Source organism: Heterocephalus glaber, unplaced genomic scaffold (assembly GCF_053883595.1).
Source record: "Heterocephalus glaber isolate CG9 unplaced genomic scaffold, H.glaber_assembly_v1.0 deba00001594, whole genome shotgun sequence".
In the NCBI taxonomy this organism is placed as follows: Eukaryota; Metazoa; Chordata; class Mammalia; order Rodentia; family Bathyergidae; genus Heterocephalus; species Heterocephalus glaber.
The window spans coordinates 19013446-19033226 of record NW_028258369.1 but is presented as its reverse complement, the minus strand read 5'-3'; the positions used below and the strand labels follow the sequence as shown (position 1 = coordinate 19033226).

Sequence of the window (19781 nt, the reverse complement as noted above, 5' to 3'; positions counted from 1 at the left end):
TGTAGCTTTTAGGCTCCAGAGGCTTTGGTATCCTTGGGCTTTTTCGAGGACAAAGCAGACAGTGCTCCCACAAGGGTAGGAATGAAGAAAGGAAAGAAAGGGTCTAAAAGACTTGCCCTGAAGATGATACAGCCAGGAGTAGAACTCTCCATTAATAGGTAAGAAAAATCCAAAGGTTAATACTTCGATTATGGTGTACACATGGCATGCTATTACCTGTACTTCAGAGCTGCCTGTGCCATTTGGGGGGGGGGGCATGGCCATTTACTCCTCTCCTTTATGAAAAGTCACAACCCGGAGGGGATCGTAGTTCTAGTTCTATCTTCTGCATTGTATTACACAGGTCATTATTTGGCCATCTTACCTGTCTCTTTTCTCCTGGCTCTTATCCTGGCGAGTGGAGCTCACTATACCAGCTCTTTATGTCAGAAAACCTGGATGTCACCCAGGATTCTTCCTTCCCTACCTTCTGTCATATCCAATTAGCCACTGAGTTTTATGTATTCTATTTCATAATTCTGCAATCTGTTCATTCATTCATTTAATATTTATTTGTGACAGGAGTATACAATGATGAACTGGATGAGCTATCTTCCAACCCCAGCTTCAAGGAGCTTGCCATCTTAATGAGGGCACATTGCAAATGGACAACCCATTCTACAGCAAAAGTTACAAGAAAAAGGGTAAGTAGTGTACTGGGAGGGCACACTGGAGGTGGGTATGCTTGTTCTTGGGAAGCCCGAAGGCTTTTCTCTCCTCACTGCTCAAGCTGAAATGTGAAGGATGTGTACCCGGAAGCTGGGGAAGCAAGAGTGGGAAGGGGGAGGAGGCAAGAACAGAGTAGTGTGGGAAAACGGTCAGTTCACCAGGACTGCAGAGATTAGCCTCCTTGCTGCTCTCCAGCCGGGTTTTAATCCAATAAACACACTGCCCAAGGCTTTCCACTCCTCAAAGAGAAAGAGGGCAGCGCCATTCCTTCCCGTCTCTCTGGAGGTCTGCCCTTCAAGTTCCCCATCGCCGTGCATTAACTGAGCATCCTTTCTGGGCAGGTACTGTGCTAACAGTGGCCTTCATGGCGCTTCCGGTCTTCGGGGAGTTTTTGGTCTACTGAAGAGGGATGACCAGGGGAAAATTCCGGGAGTAATGCAAGCGGACACTTAAAACGTTAAAGACTCTTTAGGGACCCATCTGCCACGCTGTCCACACTGCTCACCCCGTGACTTGAGGGCTCCGCGCCTGCCACCTGCTTGTCCGCTGGAAGGGTGACCAAGTGTTCCAGTCACAGCCTGAGAAGTCCTCCTCCTCCCCTCGCCCAAGGCCACTGGTGGTCTCGAGCCAGCTCCAGCACAACGTCCTTCTCGCGTGGCCACACTGCTCAGCGCGCAGCTCTGCCAAGGGGACTGACGCGCGCGCGCGCGCAGCCGGGCAGCGCCTGAGGGCAGTCGGCGTGCAGCTCCCCGCCGCCGGCTGCCCACCCCGGCCCAGCTCTCTCCCTAAGAGGGCCCCGCGCCTAGGCCGGAGAGCGCGCGCCAGGGGTGACGATCTTGCGCGCACGTGGGCGCAGCCAGGAGGACGCGGGGACCGTTTCCCATGGGGGCGAGAGGGGACGTTCGGCCGGAAGATCGCGGTCTGCGCCAGCAGCCCTCGAAGAGCCCCGGGGGGGACAGGCGGGGGCGCCCCCGGCTGGGGGTGCGCGCGCCCAGCTTCTCCCAGGTCCCCGCAGTGGCGCGAGGTGGCCGGAGGAGGGGCCGAGGGCGGGGCGGCCGCAGCCTCCGCCATTCCCGGCCCCCCCTGACCACGGAGCGCCGCCTCCCCGCCCGCCCTCCCCCACCGCGCGGGCTCCACCCGCCCCGGAGCCTCGCCCTCCGCCACGATGAGCAAATGAGCGCAAGCGAGGGCATGAAATTTAAATTCCACTCAGGGGAGAAAGTGCTGTGCTTCGAGCCTGACCCCACCAAGGCGCGAGTGCTTTACGATGCCAAGGTGCCGCCGCGGAGGGACAGGGAGGAGGCGCGGGCTGGGGTCCCGGGGATGGGCGGCGGGGGCGGGGGCGGACAGCGGCGCGGAGCCTCGGGAGCGGCCGGGCTCCTTGGCCTGCGCGGAGTAGCGCGGGCAACAGGGGGCGCTTGCGGAGCGCCGCGGGCGGAGTCGGGGCGGGGACCGTGATGCTTCCCCTTCCGCTTCCGCTTCCCGTCAGGCAGCGGCGCGCCCTCACGGTCGCGAGACCGGGGTGGCGATTTGAGCCCGAGGCGCCAAGGCGGACTGTGTACACCTAGGGTCTTTGACCTGTGATGTTTCCTCTTGTGAGGCCCGGCGCCGCTTGGGCTCCATCGGGATTCTCTGGCAGTCCTACATGGGTCTTCATCCTCAGCTCCACAGCATTAACCACCGACTCGCGACCTGAGTCGAGTTGAGTCCTGTAGACCACAGTCCCTACCCAGAGGGCAAGGTTTCCCTGGTGCCTCCGGTCCTCGGGGCCTTGCATTGTTATTTGCAACCCTGAAGGAGTTGCGTGCCTGACCATGTCAGGGCAGAATCGTCGTCTGCCCATCGGCTTGTGTCTGGAGCTAAGCCACATCTTCAGCGCCTCAGGTCTGGATGGCGGGTAGGAATGGTCACCGAAGTCCTCCCGGGCCCCCAAGGAAAGTGCACTTAAGCGCCTTGGGGATGGTAGTTGGCCCCAGTCTCTCGCGTCACCAGGGCGAAACCTTTGGTGGCAGGGACAGAAGGCGGCCCCGGGTGCGTCTTTAGTGAAGCTTGGGAGGCTCTGTCCTATGGGACACTCCAAAGTCGCCCGGCTGTTTCTGTTCTACCTTTGGGCCCCTCCCCTGCAGCCCTCGTCTCGGTTTTCAGAGTACCTTTGCTACCTTTCTTCCCGCCCGACCCCGCCCGAGTCTCTCCACGGTGGAAGCGCCCCATCATTTGCCCCAGTTCTCTCGGGGGAAAAAGACGGCAGAGGTTTCCAAGTCTCTTGACAGCCCATTTGGGCAAAGGCCACAGTGGAGCGCGGGAAACTACAACTCCCAGAGGCACCAGGGCTGCAGCTCTCTGGTTTGGTCTGCGCTCTTATTAGTGACAGATCCGCGGGCCATTGACTTAAGAAGCTTCACCCGGTCTCAAATTCAGAGCCCAATCATGGCGAGGTTAGACGGATGTTTCCTATTTTAAGGTATCCACTCGGAGGAAAAAATGGTATTGAAAGGAAAAATGTTTCAACCCAGCTCTCGTTCTAAAAAGGGAGAGAATGCGCTCTTTTCTTTTAAAATAGCACTATGATACAGTTTTCCTGATCTAATTTCTCATTTTTGGTGTGTTCTGACATTCGTGGCCAATATTTCCTGGTTTCAGATTGTCGATGTTATTGTTGGGAAAGACGAAAAAGGCAGAAAGATCCCAGAATATCTAATCCATTTTAATGGTTGGAACAGAAGGTGAGTATACTTGTTAAACCAGACTGAGTGTTGATCGCCTTTGTAGCATAAAAACATTGCAGACTTATTTAAGTTTTAGAAACACTTGTAAGAAAGTTTCATTTCCTGTTTTTGCTTTGTCCTCAGAGCTTGCCTATTTTGAGGAATGATTACTTTAAGTCCATTATATTTAGATTTTCTGTGAGTGGTTCTGGAAACCCTGATTGTTTCTGTGTCTGAATTGCTTTTTAAGTTTATTTGAAACTTTGTGATATTAAGGTTTCTGTGTAGTTGTTAAAAATGCAGTAATTGTGGGAGACGGGCCCTTCAGTTCCTTTGAGGTGCTTTTAGCTTTTGTTTCATATGAAACCAAAACACTGAACTTTGCACCCTCTTCTTTTTTTGTTCAATTAGCTGGGATAGATGGGCAGCTGAAGATCATGTGCTTCGTGATACAGATGAAAATCGTAGATTACAGCGTAAATTGGCAAGAAAAGCTGTGGCTCGCCTGTAAGAATACAAATGTTATTCAATACATTTTTCTTAGTGTTACGAATTGTTGTGGTATAAAAGTAATAAAATAGCAAGTTTATTAAGTAATATTTGAATTATGTGAATGAAGAATTCCTATATATTCTAAATAACTTTTCAGGGTAGTTATTGTATAATATTCTAAAGTGGAGATCACTATTTACGTTATAAAATGGAAGTTTCAAGACATTACAGAATCATTGTTAATTTTCTTATTTTGATCCCAAGCCCCATACCTGGTGATGTCCCAATTTATGTCAGTTGTGGTTATCTTCTTCAGGAGAAGCACTGGAAGAAAGAAGAAGCGCTGCAGGTTGCCCGGTGTTGACTCTGTCTTAAAAAGCTTCCCTGCTGAAGAAAAAAATGAAAATGATGAAAATTGTGAGTGGCTAGACTTCATTATCTTTGGTTAAAAGAACTTTTATCTGGTTGTTTTATACTTAAGGATCGAAGGGCAGATTGAAATTGCAGACAGGGAAATATTTCAAATTCATTATGTACAGACAGTCCCCAACTTAGTATTTTTCGCTTTTTTAAGATTTAGTTTGTTTACAATGAATGCATGACGGTTATAATAGCCGCGGGGAATTGGTACATGTATTTAACATATCTTGATCATCTTTGATCCGTTTACCTCTCTTCTCTACCTTTCCGTGTCCCTCAGTCCCCTATCCCATGTCCAAAATGTCTGCCTTTTTGTTTCCTACCATCTTGGTCTTTATTTTACCCTTGTATTCATTGCACTTGATCTTAGCCAAAAGGTCGAGGAGTGGTTACCCTTGTATTTATTTATATTTTAGGTTTCTCATATAAGGGAAAGCATGTATCTGACTTATTTCACCTAACATTATGGTCTTGGTTTCTAGTTCTATCCATTTTCCTGCAAATGACATGATTTCATTCTTCTTTGTGGCTGAATAATACCCATTGTGTATGTGTGTGTGTGTGTGTGTGTGTGTGTGTGTATATATATATATATATATATATATATATATATATGCCGCATTTTTTTAACTGATTTATCTGTTGATAGCCATCTAGGCTGTTTCCAGAACTTGGCTGTTGTGAATTGCAGTACAATAAACACGGGTATGCATGTATCAGTATAACGTCTTTACATATTTCCGAAATATACCCAGGAGGGTTATAGCTGCGTCAAAGCATACCCCTGTAACCACTTTGTTTTCCACTTTTAATGGAGGTTTTTTGTTTGTTTGTTTGGTTGGTTTTTTTTTGGTACTGGGGACTGAACTCAGGACCTTGAGTTTGTGAAGCAGGCAGTGGAACCACTGAGGTAAATCCCTGGCCCAGCTTTAATGGAGTTTTTAATTATATGAGATATTTAACACTTGGTCATGAAGTAAGTTTTGTATTAGATGAGTTTGCCCAACTGTTAGTGTTCTGTGAGCATTTAAAGTAGTAAGATATGATGGTGAGTACACTAGGTGTATTCAGTGCATTTTCACTTAAAAGGTTTTCAATTTACAGTGAGTTTATTGAGTACTGTATAACCCCATCGTGTCGCAATGTGTCTGTATAATATGTGATCCTTCTTTTTTTGACAAAGTACCAGTCAACATGATAAATCAATATGTCACTAACAAGACTTTATCAGAATCGTGCTCATGACTGCTACATTTTCAGCCAGTGAACCCCTCACAGGTCCTTTCTCGTGGTCCATTCTTTTCTCGGTACCACTTGAGTCTTGTCCCACTTACGAATCCAGCAGGGAACCAGATGAAACACTTTCAGATCATTATCTCATGTAATTTTTGCATCTGCTGAAATTGATATTTACCTAAAATAAATTTCTATTCAGAAAAATACAGTACTTGTGTTTAACATTTAAAATATATGCAGGTCTCCAGATCATTATTCTAGGATACACACTGTAACTAAAGATTTGTGAATGTAGCAGCTGGCAAAGTATACAATAGGAGTTTGCCTGATACTTTGTTTCACATTAGCCATAAGCAGTTCCTCTGATGACAGCAAAGAAAAGGATGAAGAAATAAGTGAAGAAAGTGATATTGAAGAAAAGACTGAAGTGGTATAAAAAGTTTTTATCATTAAAAATTCTGTCTTCGGTGTATATTTTAGTGGTAAAATTCTCTAGTTATGAATTATTTTCTAAAGGTACATTTTTAGACCAATATTATAAATCTTTACTTGATATTTACAACTCTACACAGTTACTATGTGAGCCTCTTAGCGGCTCTTTGTACCTGTAAAATGTTTCCACAAAATTGTAATTATGTCTTTCTTTCAGTAAAATTCTGAATGTTATTTTGTAATAGTTAAATGTTTTAGTGGAGCATAACAGAGTCTGGCCTCTTCTTCCTGCTTCCAAAGTTAACATAAACCGCAGTGGTAAACTTAAATGAGAAAGAAACAAAATAAGCATTTGCAATGTAGTTAATGCCATAAAACATGTTGATTTTTGGCCATTAGCATACTTTTAATTAGAACATATGAATGTTGAGAATTAACTCAATTTGTTTCATAATAGGCTCTCATGTGGTAGGTCATCTTTGTATATAGACTCCTATTTTAAATAATTAAAAATGGAATTGCAACGTTACAGAAAGAAAAACTAGAGCTGCAAACAAGAAAGGAAATGGAAGAAAGAACAATAACTATAGACATCCCTGAAGTTCTGAAGAAGCAACTTGAAGATGATTGTTACTATATTAACAGGAGGAAACGGGTATGTGGGGAGAACCAAAAGACATGGATTTGGTAAAGTGCTTTCATTCAACCATAGTTTGCAGTCCCAGTGCCAAACAATTGAGAAGCTTGAAGGAATGAAATTTACATTTTCATTTTTATACTGAATCGGGTTTTAAAGTTCGCTGACAGTGATGCTGTACTTCTGATTAACCTAAAACTCCTACAGCCCTGGATTGCCCAGGTGAAGCTTCTAGAGCAATGGTGGTGAACCTATAGCACACACTGTTAGGAAGCTTTCCAGAATTCTGATACCTAGATTTCAACTGAGAGATTATTATTTAGTTGATCTGTGGTGGGGGACTCTGTGGGTGTATTTTTAGAGGCTCCCCCAGGTTATCCTAATATAATATTAAACTTGATGATCACTGCTTACATTTACTCAAAAAAGTAATACTGTAATCATATGAGCATGTGATCAGTAAAGGGAACTATGATCAGAGAGTCAAAGCACATTTATTTAAGAAGCTCTCTTCAAGCAGGATTGGCTTTGCTTTATTTTTTATTTTTAAACAATGTTTGTGCATAGATAGGAAGAAGGAATTGGTGATGTTAATTTATATGCATGTTTATATATTTAATTAATAATCATAATGAATATAGAAAATTCCCAAAGAAGTTTCAAAAAGAACTTCATTTTCTTGAGGCTTGTGAAAAAAAAGTGATTAGAGACACAACCACTCTTTCTTGGAATATATAGTTTATTACAATGAGATGCATACATTAGACCTCTGTATTCTTGTTAACAGTTAGTGAAACTTCCATGCCAGACCAACATCATAACTATTTTGGAATCTTATGTGAAGCATTTTGCTATCAATGCAGCCTTTTCAGCCAATGAGAGGCCTCGTCACCATCATGCTATGGTGCATGCCAACATGAATGTGCATTATATTCCAGCAGAAAAGAAGTGAGTACTGATGTGTTTGGTATCTTGTGGTTCTCTCTTTGGGTATAGGGGTTAGATCAGGGAATACTTTTCTCCATTCATTTATTTTGAATTCATTTCATATGTATCGTTTGATGATTAATTTGTTGCTAACTCATTCAGTAATGAAGTGTCAAAATAGTATCGCTTTTGTGAAATCTTTGCTAACTCTTTGCACATCTAGCCTGGATTGATAGTACATTGCCTTGGCAAATGAGACCAGTATTTGCAATGATATCATAAAAGGCCAGAACTCTTTTTCCTTAAGAAGCACCAGAAAAGGCAATGAGAATTTGATCAAAGCATGGTTACAGACAGGTCTTGATTCTAGTCGGATGAGCCTTCCTCATATCCCACCTTGCCTATGTGACTTGACAGGACCAGAGTCATAGAGGTAGAGTGTTGGACTTGAAACAGGTTAGGAGTCCATCAGGCACTGTCCACCTGTCCACTGTCAGCAGTGCAGGCTGCTGGGACTCCTCGTGGCATTGAGCCTATTCATTTGTGTCAAATGGGTAAGTTAAGGTCACTAATATGCTTTCTGAACTTTATAATATAGGTCTATTTCTCTATTTAACTCTTTATTGTTAACCTCTATAGATTCATTTCATTCTTTGTATATGTAGATATATAATGTTTTTAAGAAGTCTGCCCTAAGGAGAGACAAAAAAAAAAAAAAAAAGAGGAAAATGAAGAAGAATGCCCTATTAAGAACGTGCACCTTCACTGGGAAAATTTGGAAAGTACCTCTCATTTATTGAGTCTCTAATCTCCTTTTTAATCTTCCTAGTGTTGACCTTTGTAAGGAGATGGTGGATGGACTGAGAATAACCTTTGATTATACTCTTCCGTTGGTTTTGCTCTACCCATATGAACAAGCTCAGTATAAAAAGGTGACATCGTCTAAATTTTTTCTTCCAATTAAAGAAAGTGCCACAAACACTAATAGGTAAGTTAGATAGTTTTCACCTTCACTCTCAGATGTCAGTACTATAATAATCAACTCTTTTGTTGAGGTTCAGTCTGATGCAATGGAGCCAATGCGTTTAGAGAAGGGAAATGATTGAAAAGTGCCCATACTGGTGGGTTTTTTCTTCCCCCGGTGTAAGCTAAGTCATCATTCACTTTCTCATGGCTTTGAAAGATTTTCCCATGTGACGATTCCAGGCGAGGAAATGTAGGTTGGATTGTAAGCAGCTGTCCCCTTCTTTCAGAAGACTGTGGATAGGGTGAAGAGAGCACAGGCCAGGAAGGGCAGAAGGAGTAGGCTTGAATTTTGCTCCCCCACTTGCTTCTGGGTGACTGAGGAAGGTTCTTTCTGAGCCTCTTGCATTTGCATGTGGACATGATAGGAACCTCTGGCTCCCAGGTGGTTAGAATTAAATGAGGCTGTCCCCAAGGGGCCAGCAACCCTTGGCCCTAGTAAAGGTTGGTTCCTTTCTTGCTATGTTGTGTCACCACTTTTTTTCCCTCAATGGCCAGACCTGCTCAGGTCTCTATTCTTTGTTTTTTGTTTTTTATTTTTTATTCATATTCATAGTATGTAATGATCACATTCATCGTGGGAAGTTGGTAAATGTATATAACAGATCTAAATTTGTTTTTATTCTTTTCTGCTCCTCACCCTCTTCCTTCCCTCTACCTTTTAGTGCCCTTCCCCTTTGCAGAAGATCTCATCTCCTTATTGCCTAGGAAAGAGTCAAAATCTCTATTCTTGGGGGGTGGTCTCCATACTAAAGCCTTTATCCTTGATGTCTGTAAGCTACTATGCCATCTCTCTCTTCTGTTTGAGACAGCAACCTATTCTCAAGCTTTCCGTGCATCCATCTCTCTTAAGCACTTACCATCTGCCTTTATCTACGACCGCCCTCCCTCCAAGGCCACTAGACTTCCCCAGGGGCATTAGTGCCATCCCACTTGGCACACACTGTGCTTTGCGTCAGCCACCCTTCTCACTCGCCCTTTCTGTCTTTGCTCCATGGCTCTTGGTTCTCTCTCTCCCTCTCTGCCATCTCCCTTTGGTGGCTTCTTCTTTCCGCCTGACAGTTTCACCTCAGCTGAGAGACTGATACTCACTGGGGACCTGTGTTGAAGTCCCCATGGCCTGCTCCACATCTTGAGATTCCCAGTATCCAGGAGGGATTCTGCAATGCTTGTGATTTTTTTTTCAATAGTTAAATTTGGATAAAATGCTGTGGTCTTTTTTTTTTTTTTTAAATACTGGGGATCAAACCTAGGGCCTCGTACATACTAGGCAAGTACACCACTGAGCTACATCCCCAGCCCTTCTGAGTAGCTGGGATGACAGATGTGTGCCACCACACCTGGCTATACGTATTTTTTTTTGGTACTGGGGATTGAACTCGGGTCCTTGCACTTGCGCAACAGGCGGCGAAACCACTGAGCTAAATCCCTGGCCCGATAGTGTTCTTACTCTGTAACCAGATGAAGGTTTCTCACCCTCAGCCTTGTGGATGTTTTAGACTGGATCATTCTCTGTTGTGGCGGCCCTCCTGTGCAGTGTAGGATGTTTAGCAGTAGGTTTCCCCGGTGTGTCCAACCTGCAGCCCCACAAGCTTCTCGCCTTCTTTTCTTTCAGTGTTATAATAACAAATACAAAAAAACAAAGGAAATTTCATTACTTATGTACATTCACTTTATTATATATATTATAAGTGGCCCGAGACAATTTCTCTTCACTCGGTATAGCCCAGGCAAGCCAAAAGGTTGGACACGCTTGTGTGACTGGACAGCAGTAGCCCACCTTCCCTCAGCTGTGACAATCAAAACCGTCTCCATTCATTGCCAGCTGTCCCTTTAGACCAAAAGTGCTCCACTTGAGAGCCACTGCTCTAAGAGAATATAAAAGAAGCATAATCTTTAGTGGTAGCCAGCCTTGCAGAGATATGGAGAGGATTAAAGTGATTTAATGTATTTAGTGATTAAGAAAATATGTGTTTTGGCACCTTCAGAGTTGCAGCTATGTAGCTCTCCTGGAGGGAAAGCAGGTTTCCAATTCAGGAGGCCCTTTAAAGTGTCCCCAGGTTCTGCAGAGGCTCCACAGTGGCCGCATGTGACCTTGTCCTTCTCGCTTAGGAGCCAGGAGGAGCTCTCTCCCAGCCCGCCTTTGTTGAATCCCTCCACACCGCAGTCCACAGAGAGTCAGCCGACCACAGGTGAACCTGCCACCCCCAAGAGGCGCAAAGCCGAGCCAGAAGCCTTGCAGTCTCTGCGTCGCTCCACACGCCACAGCACCAACTGTGACAGGCTGTCCGAGAGCAGTGCTTCTCCTCAGCCCAAGCGGCGGCAGCAGGACACGTCTGCCAGCATGCCCAAGCTCTTCCTGCATCTGGAAAAGAGTAAGTGTAGTCCCAAGAGCCCCCGGGCGGGAAAGCTGCCGCTTGCTCTGCACTCAGTCGGCCAGACTGCAGTGTTGCCCCCATGCCTGCGAGTATAGTGTGTGATTCTCAGGACATGTCCCAGTACTGCTAGGCCACCCGCCTCCTGGAAGAGGAAACAGCCCTAGAAGGAGGAAGCAGCTGGCATGGGTAGCACAGTGAGATGGTGGGAGAAGCGGGTCAGGGCTCTGTGTCCTGAGCTTCTTCCTCCTCAGTCTCCACCACTTTGTGTGAGCAGACTGAATTGAGAGAGTCCCGCATTGTGTATAGTCCTAACGATGTGTTCAAAATGAGCAGTTCTAGGGGGGTTGGTTTGTTTTTGTTCTTGTTTTCAAGACATGCCTTTAAAGGGATCCTTTTGAATATTCAAGTATCAGAAAAAAATCAGGTGCTATTTTTTAGCAGTTTGAGATAAATCCACAGATTGCACAAATTACCCATTTAAAGTGGTTTTTAATATATTCAGGGTTATGCAACCGTCACCCGAACCAGTTCCAGATATTTTTACCGCCCACATGTGTTAGAGTCACTCCTCATTCGCCCATCCCTGTATTCCCTGGCGTAGATTTGCCTATTTGAGGCATTTCATATAAATGGAATCACATAATATGTATGCAGGTGGTTAGTAAGTAATGATTGAGTGAAGAGCAGGAAGGTTCACTTGGCAAGGATAAAAGGCACACACACTTCTTGTAAAGTCCTCAGACATGGAGCACTGTCAATGTTTTTTTCTTGCCATTTTTATTTATTGATATAAAATTCACACAAAGTAACCATATTAAAGTGAGTTTAGTGGCACTGTCTTTGAACACTTTTATCAGGACATAATCCACGTGCCGTACACTTCACCCATTTTAAGTGTTTAGTTCAGTGGCTTTTAGCACATTCAAAGAGTTGTGAACATCTCTGATCAATTACAAAACATTTTCAACACCCCAAAAAGAAACATCATACCCATTAGCCGTCATTCCCCATTTCCCTTCCCTCCACACCTCTCACAACCACTGAGCTACTTTGTGTCTGGATTTGCATGTGCTGGACAATTCATAGAAATGGAATCACAATATGTGACCCCTTGTGACTGGCTCCTTTCAACCTCGTATAACATTTTCAAGGTTCATCATGTAACATGAGTCAGGACTTTTTCTTTTTTTACCAAATGATACTCCACTTGATCTTAGCCAAAAGGCCGAGAAGCGATAACCAAATGATACTCCAGATGCAAGCTTTTATAGGAGGAAAGTCTTATTGTTAAAGATTAGTAATTTCTAAGAACCAGTTATAGATTTATGTTCTGCTTTTTGTAATGATCTTGATGATAGTCTTTAATGCAATTGCTTTGTAACTTATGGGCAAATAATTACACCTTTCTTTTCAAGAGACACCTGTGCATAGCAGATCCTCTTCCCCCATTCCTCTGACTCCTAGTAAGGAAGGGAGTGGTGTGTTTGCAGGCTTTGAAGGGAGAAGAACTAATGAAATAAATGAGGTAATGAGATAAGTGTTTGATGTTCATCTCTAATGATTCCTTTACCTTTTGTGGTGGTTAAATCCTAGTTTCTTTTTGTTGTTGTTTTTCTTGTTAAGTATGTTTTATTGTATTTTATTGTATTCTTGTTTTATGAAAATTGGTAGTCAACATATGGTATATATAGATATTCCAAATTAACATGAATATTCAATTAACCACAAGACTCTGCTCTTTGGTCATTCTGAATAAACTAGGGTTTATTTGAATTAGAAAACAGGTAAATTAGGAGGCAATCATTTGCATTACAATAGGATTCTTCATTCTAAGATGGGATTCCTCCTGGGATTCTCCAACCCATATGGGGGATCCAGCTCAGGACCTTGTGCTTGCCAGGTAGACACAGCACCACTGAGCTACATCCCAGGCCCTCCTGGGATTCTTTTAAATAGAAAGCTCTTCATGTACTTGGAAAAATATAATTTGCTTTAAAAAATTTTCTTCCCATGTAGTTTCTCAGGAACATGCTGATTGTGTGAAAGGAGAGGCATATCTATTGAATTTAGGGTTTTAGCCCTGTACTTAACAATCATCTTTCTTCCTAAGTGCAATTACTGAAATATTTGTATTTTCATTTTGTAGAACAGGCATCAATACACTACTTTTGCTAAGGGGCAGGCAGTAAGTATTTTAGGTTTTGTGGGTCACGTGACATTCATTAAGATTAGTCAACTCCAAACATAACAGACAATGTGTAAATAAAATGAGTGTGTTGTGTTCTGACAAAACTTTACTTATGGACTCTGAAATTTGAATAGCATATGGTTTTCATGTGTTACAAAATATTCTTTTGTCTTTCAACCATTTAAAAACATGAAATCCATGTTTAGCCTAGGCAGTATAGAAACAATCAGTGGTTGGGTCAGATGTGACCAGTAGGCAATGGTTATCTGACCCCTGCTTTGGGGTTCTGATTCTTCTCCATTATCAACAGTAATCCTAATAGCAGTCCCTTTGAGGGCATGCTGTATTCCACATTGTGCCAGATACTTGAACCTGTTACCTTGAATTCCTAAGAACAGCCTTGCTACCTGGTATCCATTTCACAGACAAGGAAACTTCATTCTAAAACTTTTTAAGACCACTCAGGTAATGTAGTTTGTGAGCATTTCTGGGGTTCAGAAGAAGTCTTAGTCCACTGGGATATTCTGTGAATTTCCCCTATGGTGAGATTTCTTTGGTTTCTTTTATTTGTTTTTGTTTTTTTTTTTTTTGGTACCAGGGATTGAACTCGGGTCCTTGTGTTTGCGCAGCAGGCGGCGAAACCACTAAGCCAAATCCCTGGCTTATTTGTTATTTTTAAGATGAGTAGGAGTTGCATTTGATGATGGGAACAGGGACCATCAAACTATTTCTGTATAAAAGGTTGGATTGTAAATATTTTCAGTGTACATACTGTATGGCCTCTTTTGAGATTACTCAGATCTGCTATTACAACATAAATGCAGCATGGATGATCCATAAATGAACAGGCACAGCCATCTGGCCCCAAATTCATTCATGGATGCTAGAAGCTGAATTTCATATGACTTTCACATATGAGAACATGCGCCTTGGCCTGATTTGGCCCATGGGCTATATATAGTTGGCTGACCCCAGATGTAGAAGCTAGCAAGCCTGATTTGTGTTACAATCATTGTTGAGGGTAAGTTAGGAAATTTCTAGTGCAAGCAGACCCTAAGCCTTCCAATTTTTGAGACAAGGAGACACTGCAGCTTTTATTTAAGTGGATCATGTCTCTAAAAGTATATCTGAGTGTTCAGGCAAGGACCATTTCTACTCTAGTCCTCAGTTCAAGGTTGCCATCTAGTGGTGTCAGGTACAGCTGCAAGCCACTGTGAAGAAGGATGCTTTCTGGTAAAAGGGTGTTCGGCAGGCTCTCACAAGGTCTAGAGCCCTTAGTGAATTCCCATGCCCTTAAGCACCTCCTCTAAAGAGTGTTTTAGCAATTGCTCTTTATCCAAATCCCCCATGGCTCATTTTGCAGCACAGTCCCCTGCTGCATTAGGGGAAGATCTGGACTATGCCAGTTAAGATATACAGGTAGTCCTTATATAATCCCCATTGAGAATCCCTCCTCTGGAAACCTAATTTTTTCCCATAAAAACATATTTTTGATAAATAGGAGATTATGCATTGCATTGAAATACAGAACTGATTGATTCAGATTTGCTTCCTAAATGATCTGCTTTTGCACACACTGTGTGGTTTATGCATCTGATGATTACAAATTGCCCCATGGTCCATGCTCCGAGTATCACTGTCATAGCGTTTCCCAAGCTTCAGCCACAAACACTGGATTAGGTGCTGGGATGATGTAAAGATGCTGAAACTCTCCCTGCTCTCAGCACTCTACTGTGCAGAGGGTGGCATGAGGATGGGCAGGCGGACTTTGGAAGAGTCTGGAGCCAACAAGGCAGGAGCTAAAGTGAAGCTAGGGCCTTCATCCTGGAGTCCAATAGCACCACCATGGTACTTGTGAGCTTCTACGGGGTTCATTTTGGCAATTTGACTAAGTAGCGTTTCCGATATTTTTGGAGCACTCTTCTGCTTTATCTCATAGTGTGTCTTTCAGTGTGACTATTTCTGTGTTAAATCTTACGTGTGCCAAAAGGCAAAGAGGCAAATTAGTAGAATAGACTCAGGGTCTCTGATTTGCTGAAGAATTTCTAGGGAAATTCATCGGTGCTTTGAAATGCAGCTCTCACTTTGACAAAAGCCCCAAGTCCACCCGTAGTTCCGAAATTCAGAGTAAAGACAGAACAAAGATACCAGATTGGAAAGTCAGTTGATTCATGGACCTTAAAGATTCATATTAGTTCCCATAGTGAATCTAACTGCAGGAAATTAGGGGATCTCAAAACAATGGTGATATTCTTTGTAACATCTTTGATTAACTTTTTAATGCTTCCTTGTTTTTCTGATGCAGTAGTACAGTATTTCTAATAAAGGAAAAAGGTCTAAGTGACCAAAACAGTTTCAGTTATTTATAGGTATAGCTGTTGAAATTTAAGAAATCAAGTATTTCCTTAATCTAGTTTTAAGTCATTCTATCCCTCACTTTTTTTTACATTTTTTACATTTTTAAGTGTGTATTTATTTTGATGTGCTGGCAGATCCTTTTTCCTCTTCATGCAATCTCCTGACATATGATTTAGGTGTTGGAAGTGTCTCCATTAGAAATAATGAAGGCATGCAAATTGTGCTTTTTCCAGGTCCTCTCCTGGAAGCTTGTGCCTGACAATTACCCTCCAGGTGACCAGCCACCTCCACCCTCTTACATTTACGGGGCACAGCATTTGCTGCGATTGTTTGGTAAGAATCCCAGCCCCTGCTCTCTTCTTTCCATTTTGTACTTAGCTTTAACTTAGCACTCTTGATAGCTTGTGCACATCTTGTCGTTTGGGCTATAAATATCTATTTTATATAGTTACTTTTGATTTTGAGCTTTTCAAAAGGAGACCTCTTCAAAGGAAAGGCATTGAATAAATCATAAATGTCATAAAAGTTGAACGTGTAATATTTGTACTACTACTGTACTTTTGTTTGGTAGGAGTTTTTGTTTGCTAATGTGGATGTTAATGTCAGATCCAAAAGGAAACATAGGGTCCCAGATGATTCGAGACTGTGTTCTGTGGCATCAGATTCTGCTGACTACAAATATGTTTGCCTTTACTTTTAATGCAGTAAAACTTCCAGAAATCCTTGGAAAGATGTCCTTTTCTGAGAAGAATCTGAAGGCTTTACTGAAGCACTTTGATCTCTTTCTGAGGTATTTTTATTACTTTGTCAAAACTTACCTGTGCTGTTGTATGTGTGACTTTTCTAAACTCTTCCGCACAAGTGGAGGACAGCTCTATAGTATTTTACATAGGAGCATTGTTACCTAAGTATGGTGGGTTCTCACCATAACAGTAATCTAGGAGGAGGTTTTTTGTGTGTGTGTATTTTGTTTTCTCCCTAATTTCTAAATCAAGGGCATTCACTGTGCTGAGGTAAAAAGATTTTGGGGACCTTAGAAGAACCCAGTTGGATAACTTTGTAAATAGAAATTAAATTTTCTAAAGTAGACATGATTGAGATTCATAATAGTTTAATTTTACATTTTTTTAAATTCAAGAATGACTTAAGCATTGCACTTTGGTTTGTTTCATGTACACAGACTAATTTAAAGATTAGCCCTTATGGACTGGATTTGGGGGTTTAACTTTAGAGTGAAGATAATTGACTAGTCTGTGACATTTGTGAATTCAGAGAAAGGTATTGACTTCTTCACCCAATAAAGCCAGTCGTTTTCTTATCTAATGGGATCTTTTGACACGGATTTGCTCCCTCATCCTTACCCTCCACACCGTGACTGAGCTCCAATAGCCCCCTCTCCCATCCAGATATCGTTAACTACTTCCTTAGCTTGGCCTTCTGGCTAGTCTCCACTCTGCCTTGTCCAGCGAGACCCTCCTATCTGACCTTGTCTCCTCCTCCTCTTGGAAGGGCATCTTTTCCTTCTAGGCAGGCCTCACCCTGACTAAGGTAGCAGGACTTGCCAGAGTGGGGAGTGCCCACCCTGAGAAATTAGTCTTATATACTTTCTTGGTTTGGTTGGATTTGGTTTTGTGATGCTGGGAATTGAACTCAGAGCCTTGAACACACAAAGCAAGCATTCTACCACTGAGGCATACTCCAGTCTCTTCCTTCCCCCCCTTCCTCCCTCTTTCTTACTTTCCTTCTTTTTTTTTTCTTTTTCCTTGAGACAGGGTGTTGATTCTCCTGCCTCAGCTCTCAAGTAGCTGGAATTACAGGCATGGGCATCACACCCAGCTCATTATTGTGGTTTTAAAAGATATTTTCCTATAGGAATTTTGAACAAAATTTTGGTGAGTGAAATTAAGCTTTATAACATTTTATTTGAAACGAATTTCAAAAATATTCTCTTCCCCCCAGCTTCCCCCTCACACCCATAACTGTATTTGATAGAAAATTTTGTGAAATCAAATAGTGCCAAGAAAATCTGAAGAGACAGCTGTAAGTTAGCACATGGAAGCCTGCTAATTTTGAAGCATTCCAAATATGAAGTAGAGAATAGGATTTTCAAAAATAATTTAGAAGGATTTACAAATAAATATAGTAAGAGGTTTAAAATATATATCCAAAGATATCAAATAGTATCAGTGGGCTTGATAATGACCATAAAATATGTGTAATAATAGAAGAAAAAAAGACTTACCTGTCAAATGATTTTTTTTTTAGTACTGGGGATCGAACTCGGGTCCTTGTGGTTAGCGCAGCAGGCGGCGAAACCGCTGAGCTAAATCCCTGGCCCTGTCAAATGAATTTTGGCTTGGTTTTTTACTGAAGAAGTTGTTGCACATGTTTAGGAATTTGGACAGGTGGGAAGTAGCTGGGAAAACCAGAATGAAACAAATTCCTTTGCTAGTTAATATTGCACATTGGAGAGTCTTTTAACCCCTGATAGCAAAATCAGCAGAAGTTTGAGTCAAGATGTTACACATATGTTGCAGATTCTTGAATGTACAGTCAGGTTTCAACAGTCTTTTTATGTTTTGGTATTAAAAGCTAGAACAATAATACCTTATAGCATAACAAATTAGGACACAAAATGCTACTGCTAATTACTCCGTTCAATTTTGGTTAACTTTATACATATAAGCAGCGTCCATTTCTTAAATGACGTATATTGAGTGTGTGTGTGTGTGTGTGTGTGTGTGTGTGTTTTATATAGTACTAAGGATCAAACCTGGGGTGCTGTATCACTGAGCAACATGCCCATCCCCATCCCTTATTATTTGAAACAGGGTCTTGCTAAGTTGCCCAGGCTGGCTTTGAACAAGTGAACCTCCTGCCTCAGCTCCCAAGTAGCTGGGATTACAGGCATGTGCCATCATGCCTAGCTGTTATTTTTTATAATTTGAAAAATAGGAAAAAAAAAAGAAAAACAGGAAACTACTCAGAGGCTTTTTTTCACAGAAGTGTTTCCATAACCAGACTATCACTGAGTGGAGTTTAGATTCTACTTTAGGTTCTATTACACCTGATGATGGTGAAGGGCTTCAGATAAAGATTGACATTGAAGCCAGATAAGTAGTGAAAGTAATCATTATATAGAAATCAAGACTACAATCATTTCTTCTCCCTAATACAAAAAGAGTTGAAATGGTAGTTGGTTGAAAGTTAGTATTTTGCTTAATAGTATTCAGCCCTGAGTATGATGCTCATTGGGTCCATTTTCTTTTCCTTTTTCTAGGTTTTTAGCAGAATACCATGATGACTTCTTCCCAGAGTCCGCTTATGTTGCTGCCTGTGAAGCACACTACAGCACCAAGAACCCCAGGGCAATTTATTAACATCCGGATGGTCCTATCAGAACAGCCCCTCTATTTGGCTTTGTGTTGTGGGTTCCAGGTGAAGAACTAATGAGACAGCAGGCCTTCCTGCCAGAGAGCACGAACCCCAGGCCTACCCCGGGAGCTCCAGCAGAGGCAGGCTCTGCTATTTGAATTGCTCACTTACTACAGTATCTCTGTTAAGAATTAATTCTTGGGTACCTGAACATGCTCAGATAAAACCCTGCTGTACACAGGACATCTGTGATGGCAGGCAAAGAACAACTGTTCATAGTGAAACGTCCACGAAAGTGTACATAGGTTAGGCTGTTTTGGTAGACGTTGCAGTTAATTGTGAGAGCCACATTGTTGAGTTATTTGTTAGCACTAAAGAAGATATTTTTGCAGACTATTTTCATTCTTGTGGTGAGGCTGAGCAACTCTGCCCAACCGATTTTAGTTTGTACTTGGAAACCACAAAGTCGTCCCAAAGTCTTTTAGAGGGAATCGATATTGATGGCGAAAGAAAATTTTCAGCTATACATTTGCTTGTAACAGTTCCCTCTCTGTAAATGTTATTTTTGGAGATCTAAAGTATTGCCTGTCTTGTTTGAGATTTTACAGTTATACTTTGGTGAGTAATGTCATGGTCCCCTTTCCATAAAATGTTATTTTTGGTGATCCAAATGAAGTGTTGCCTGTCTTACTTGAAAGAACCAAAAGAATTTTCATGTGCTGGCATTGTTCTTTTCTCTTTAATAGCAGCGTGACCTCTTTACTTGTAACTTTGTTTCATTTTGTTTTACCTTTATGCCTTTGTTTCTTTTCTTTCTTTGGTTTTGCCTCCCCTGGCAGCATGAATAGATGCTGGTTACTAGAAGTTACTTTGGTTCTGTGCTGTCTTACTGCCGCACTGTA

General features: G+C 42.4%; 1 protein-coding gene across 6 annotated transcripts; it reads left to right on the top strand.

Annotated features, from left to right (window-relative positions):
- The first annotated feature begins 561 nt into the window (after positions 1–561).
- Positions 562–19550, top strand: Msl3 (MSL complex subunit 3). Of its 6 annotated transcripts, none has more exons than XM_013067895.3 (13): positions 562–683; positions 3349–3431; positions 3825–3920; positions 4222–4322; positions 5909–5991; positions 6526–6648; positions 7418–7578; positions 8387–8545; positions 10693–10955; positions 12374–12483; positions 15738–15837; positions 16210–16294; positions 18785–19550. In XM_013067895.3, exons 1-13 carry the CDS (start codon positions 627–629, stop codon positions 18882–18884), a joined length of 1521 nt encoding a protein of 506 aa, XP_012923349.1. In that variant the 5' UTR covers positions 562–626; the 3' UTR covers positions 18885–19550. The 6 variants fall into 6 exon arrangements, with proteins under 6 accessions (XP_012923349.1, XP_004871075.1, XP_087049884.1 ...); XM_004871018.4 differs by lacking the exon at positions 562–683 and adding an exon at positions 1803–1983; XM_087193760.1 differs by lacking the exon at positions 562–683 and adding an exon at positions 2201–2592.
- The last annotated feature ends 231 nt before the right edge of the window (positions 19551–19781 follow it).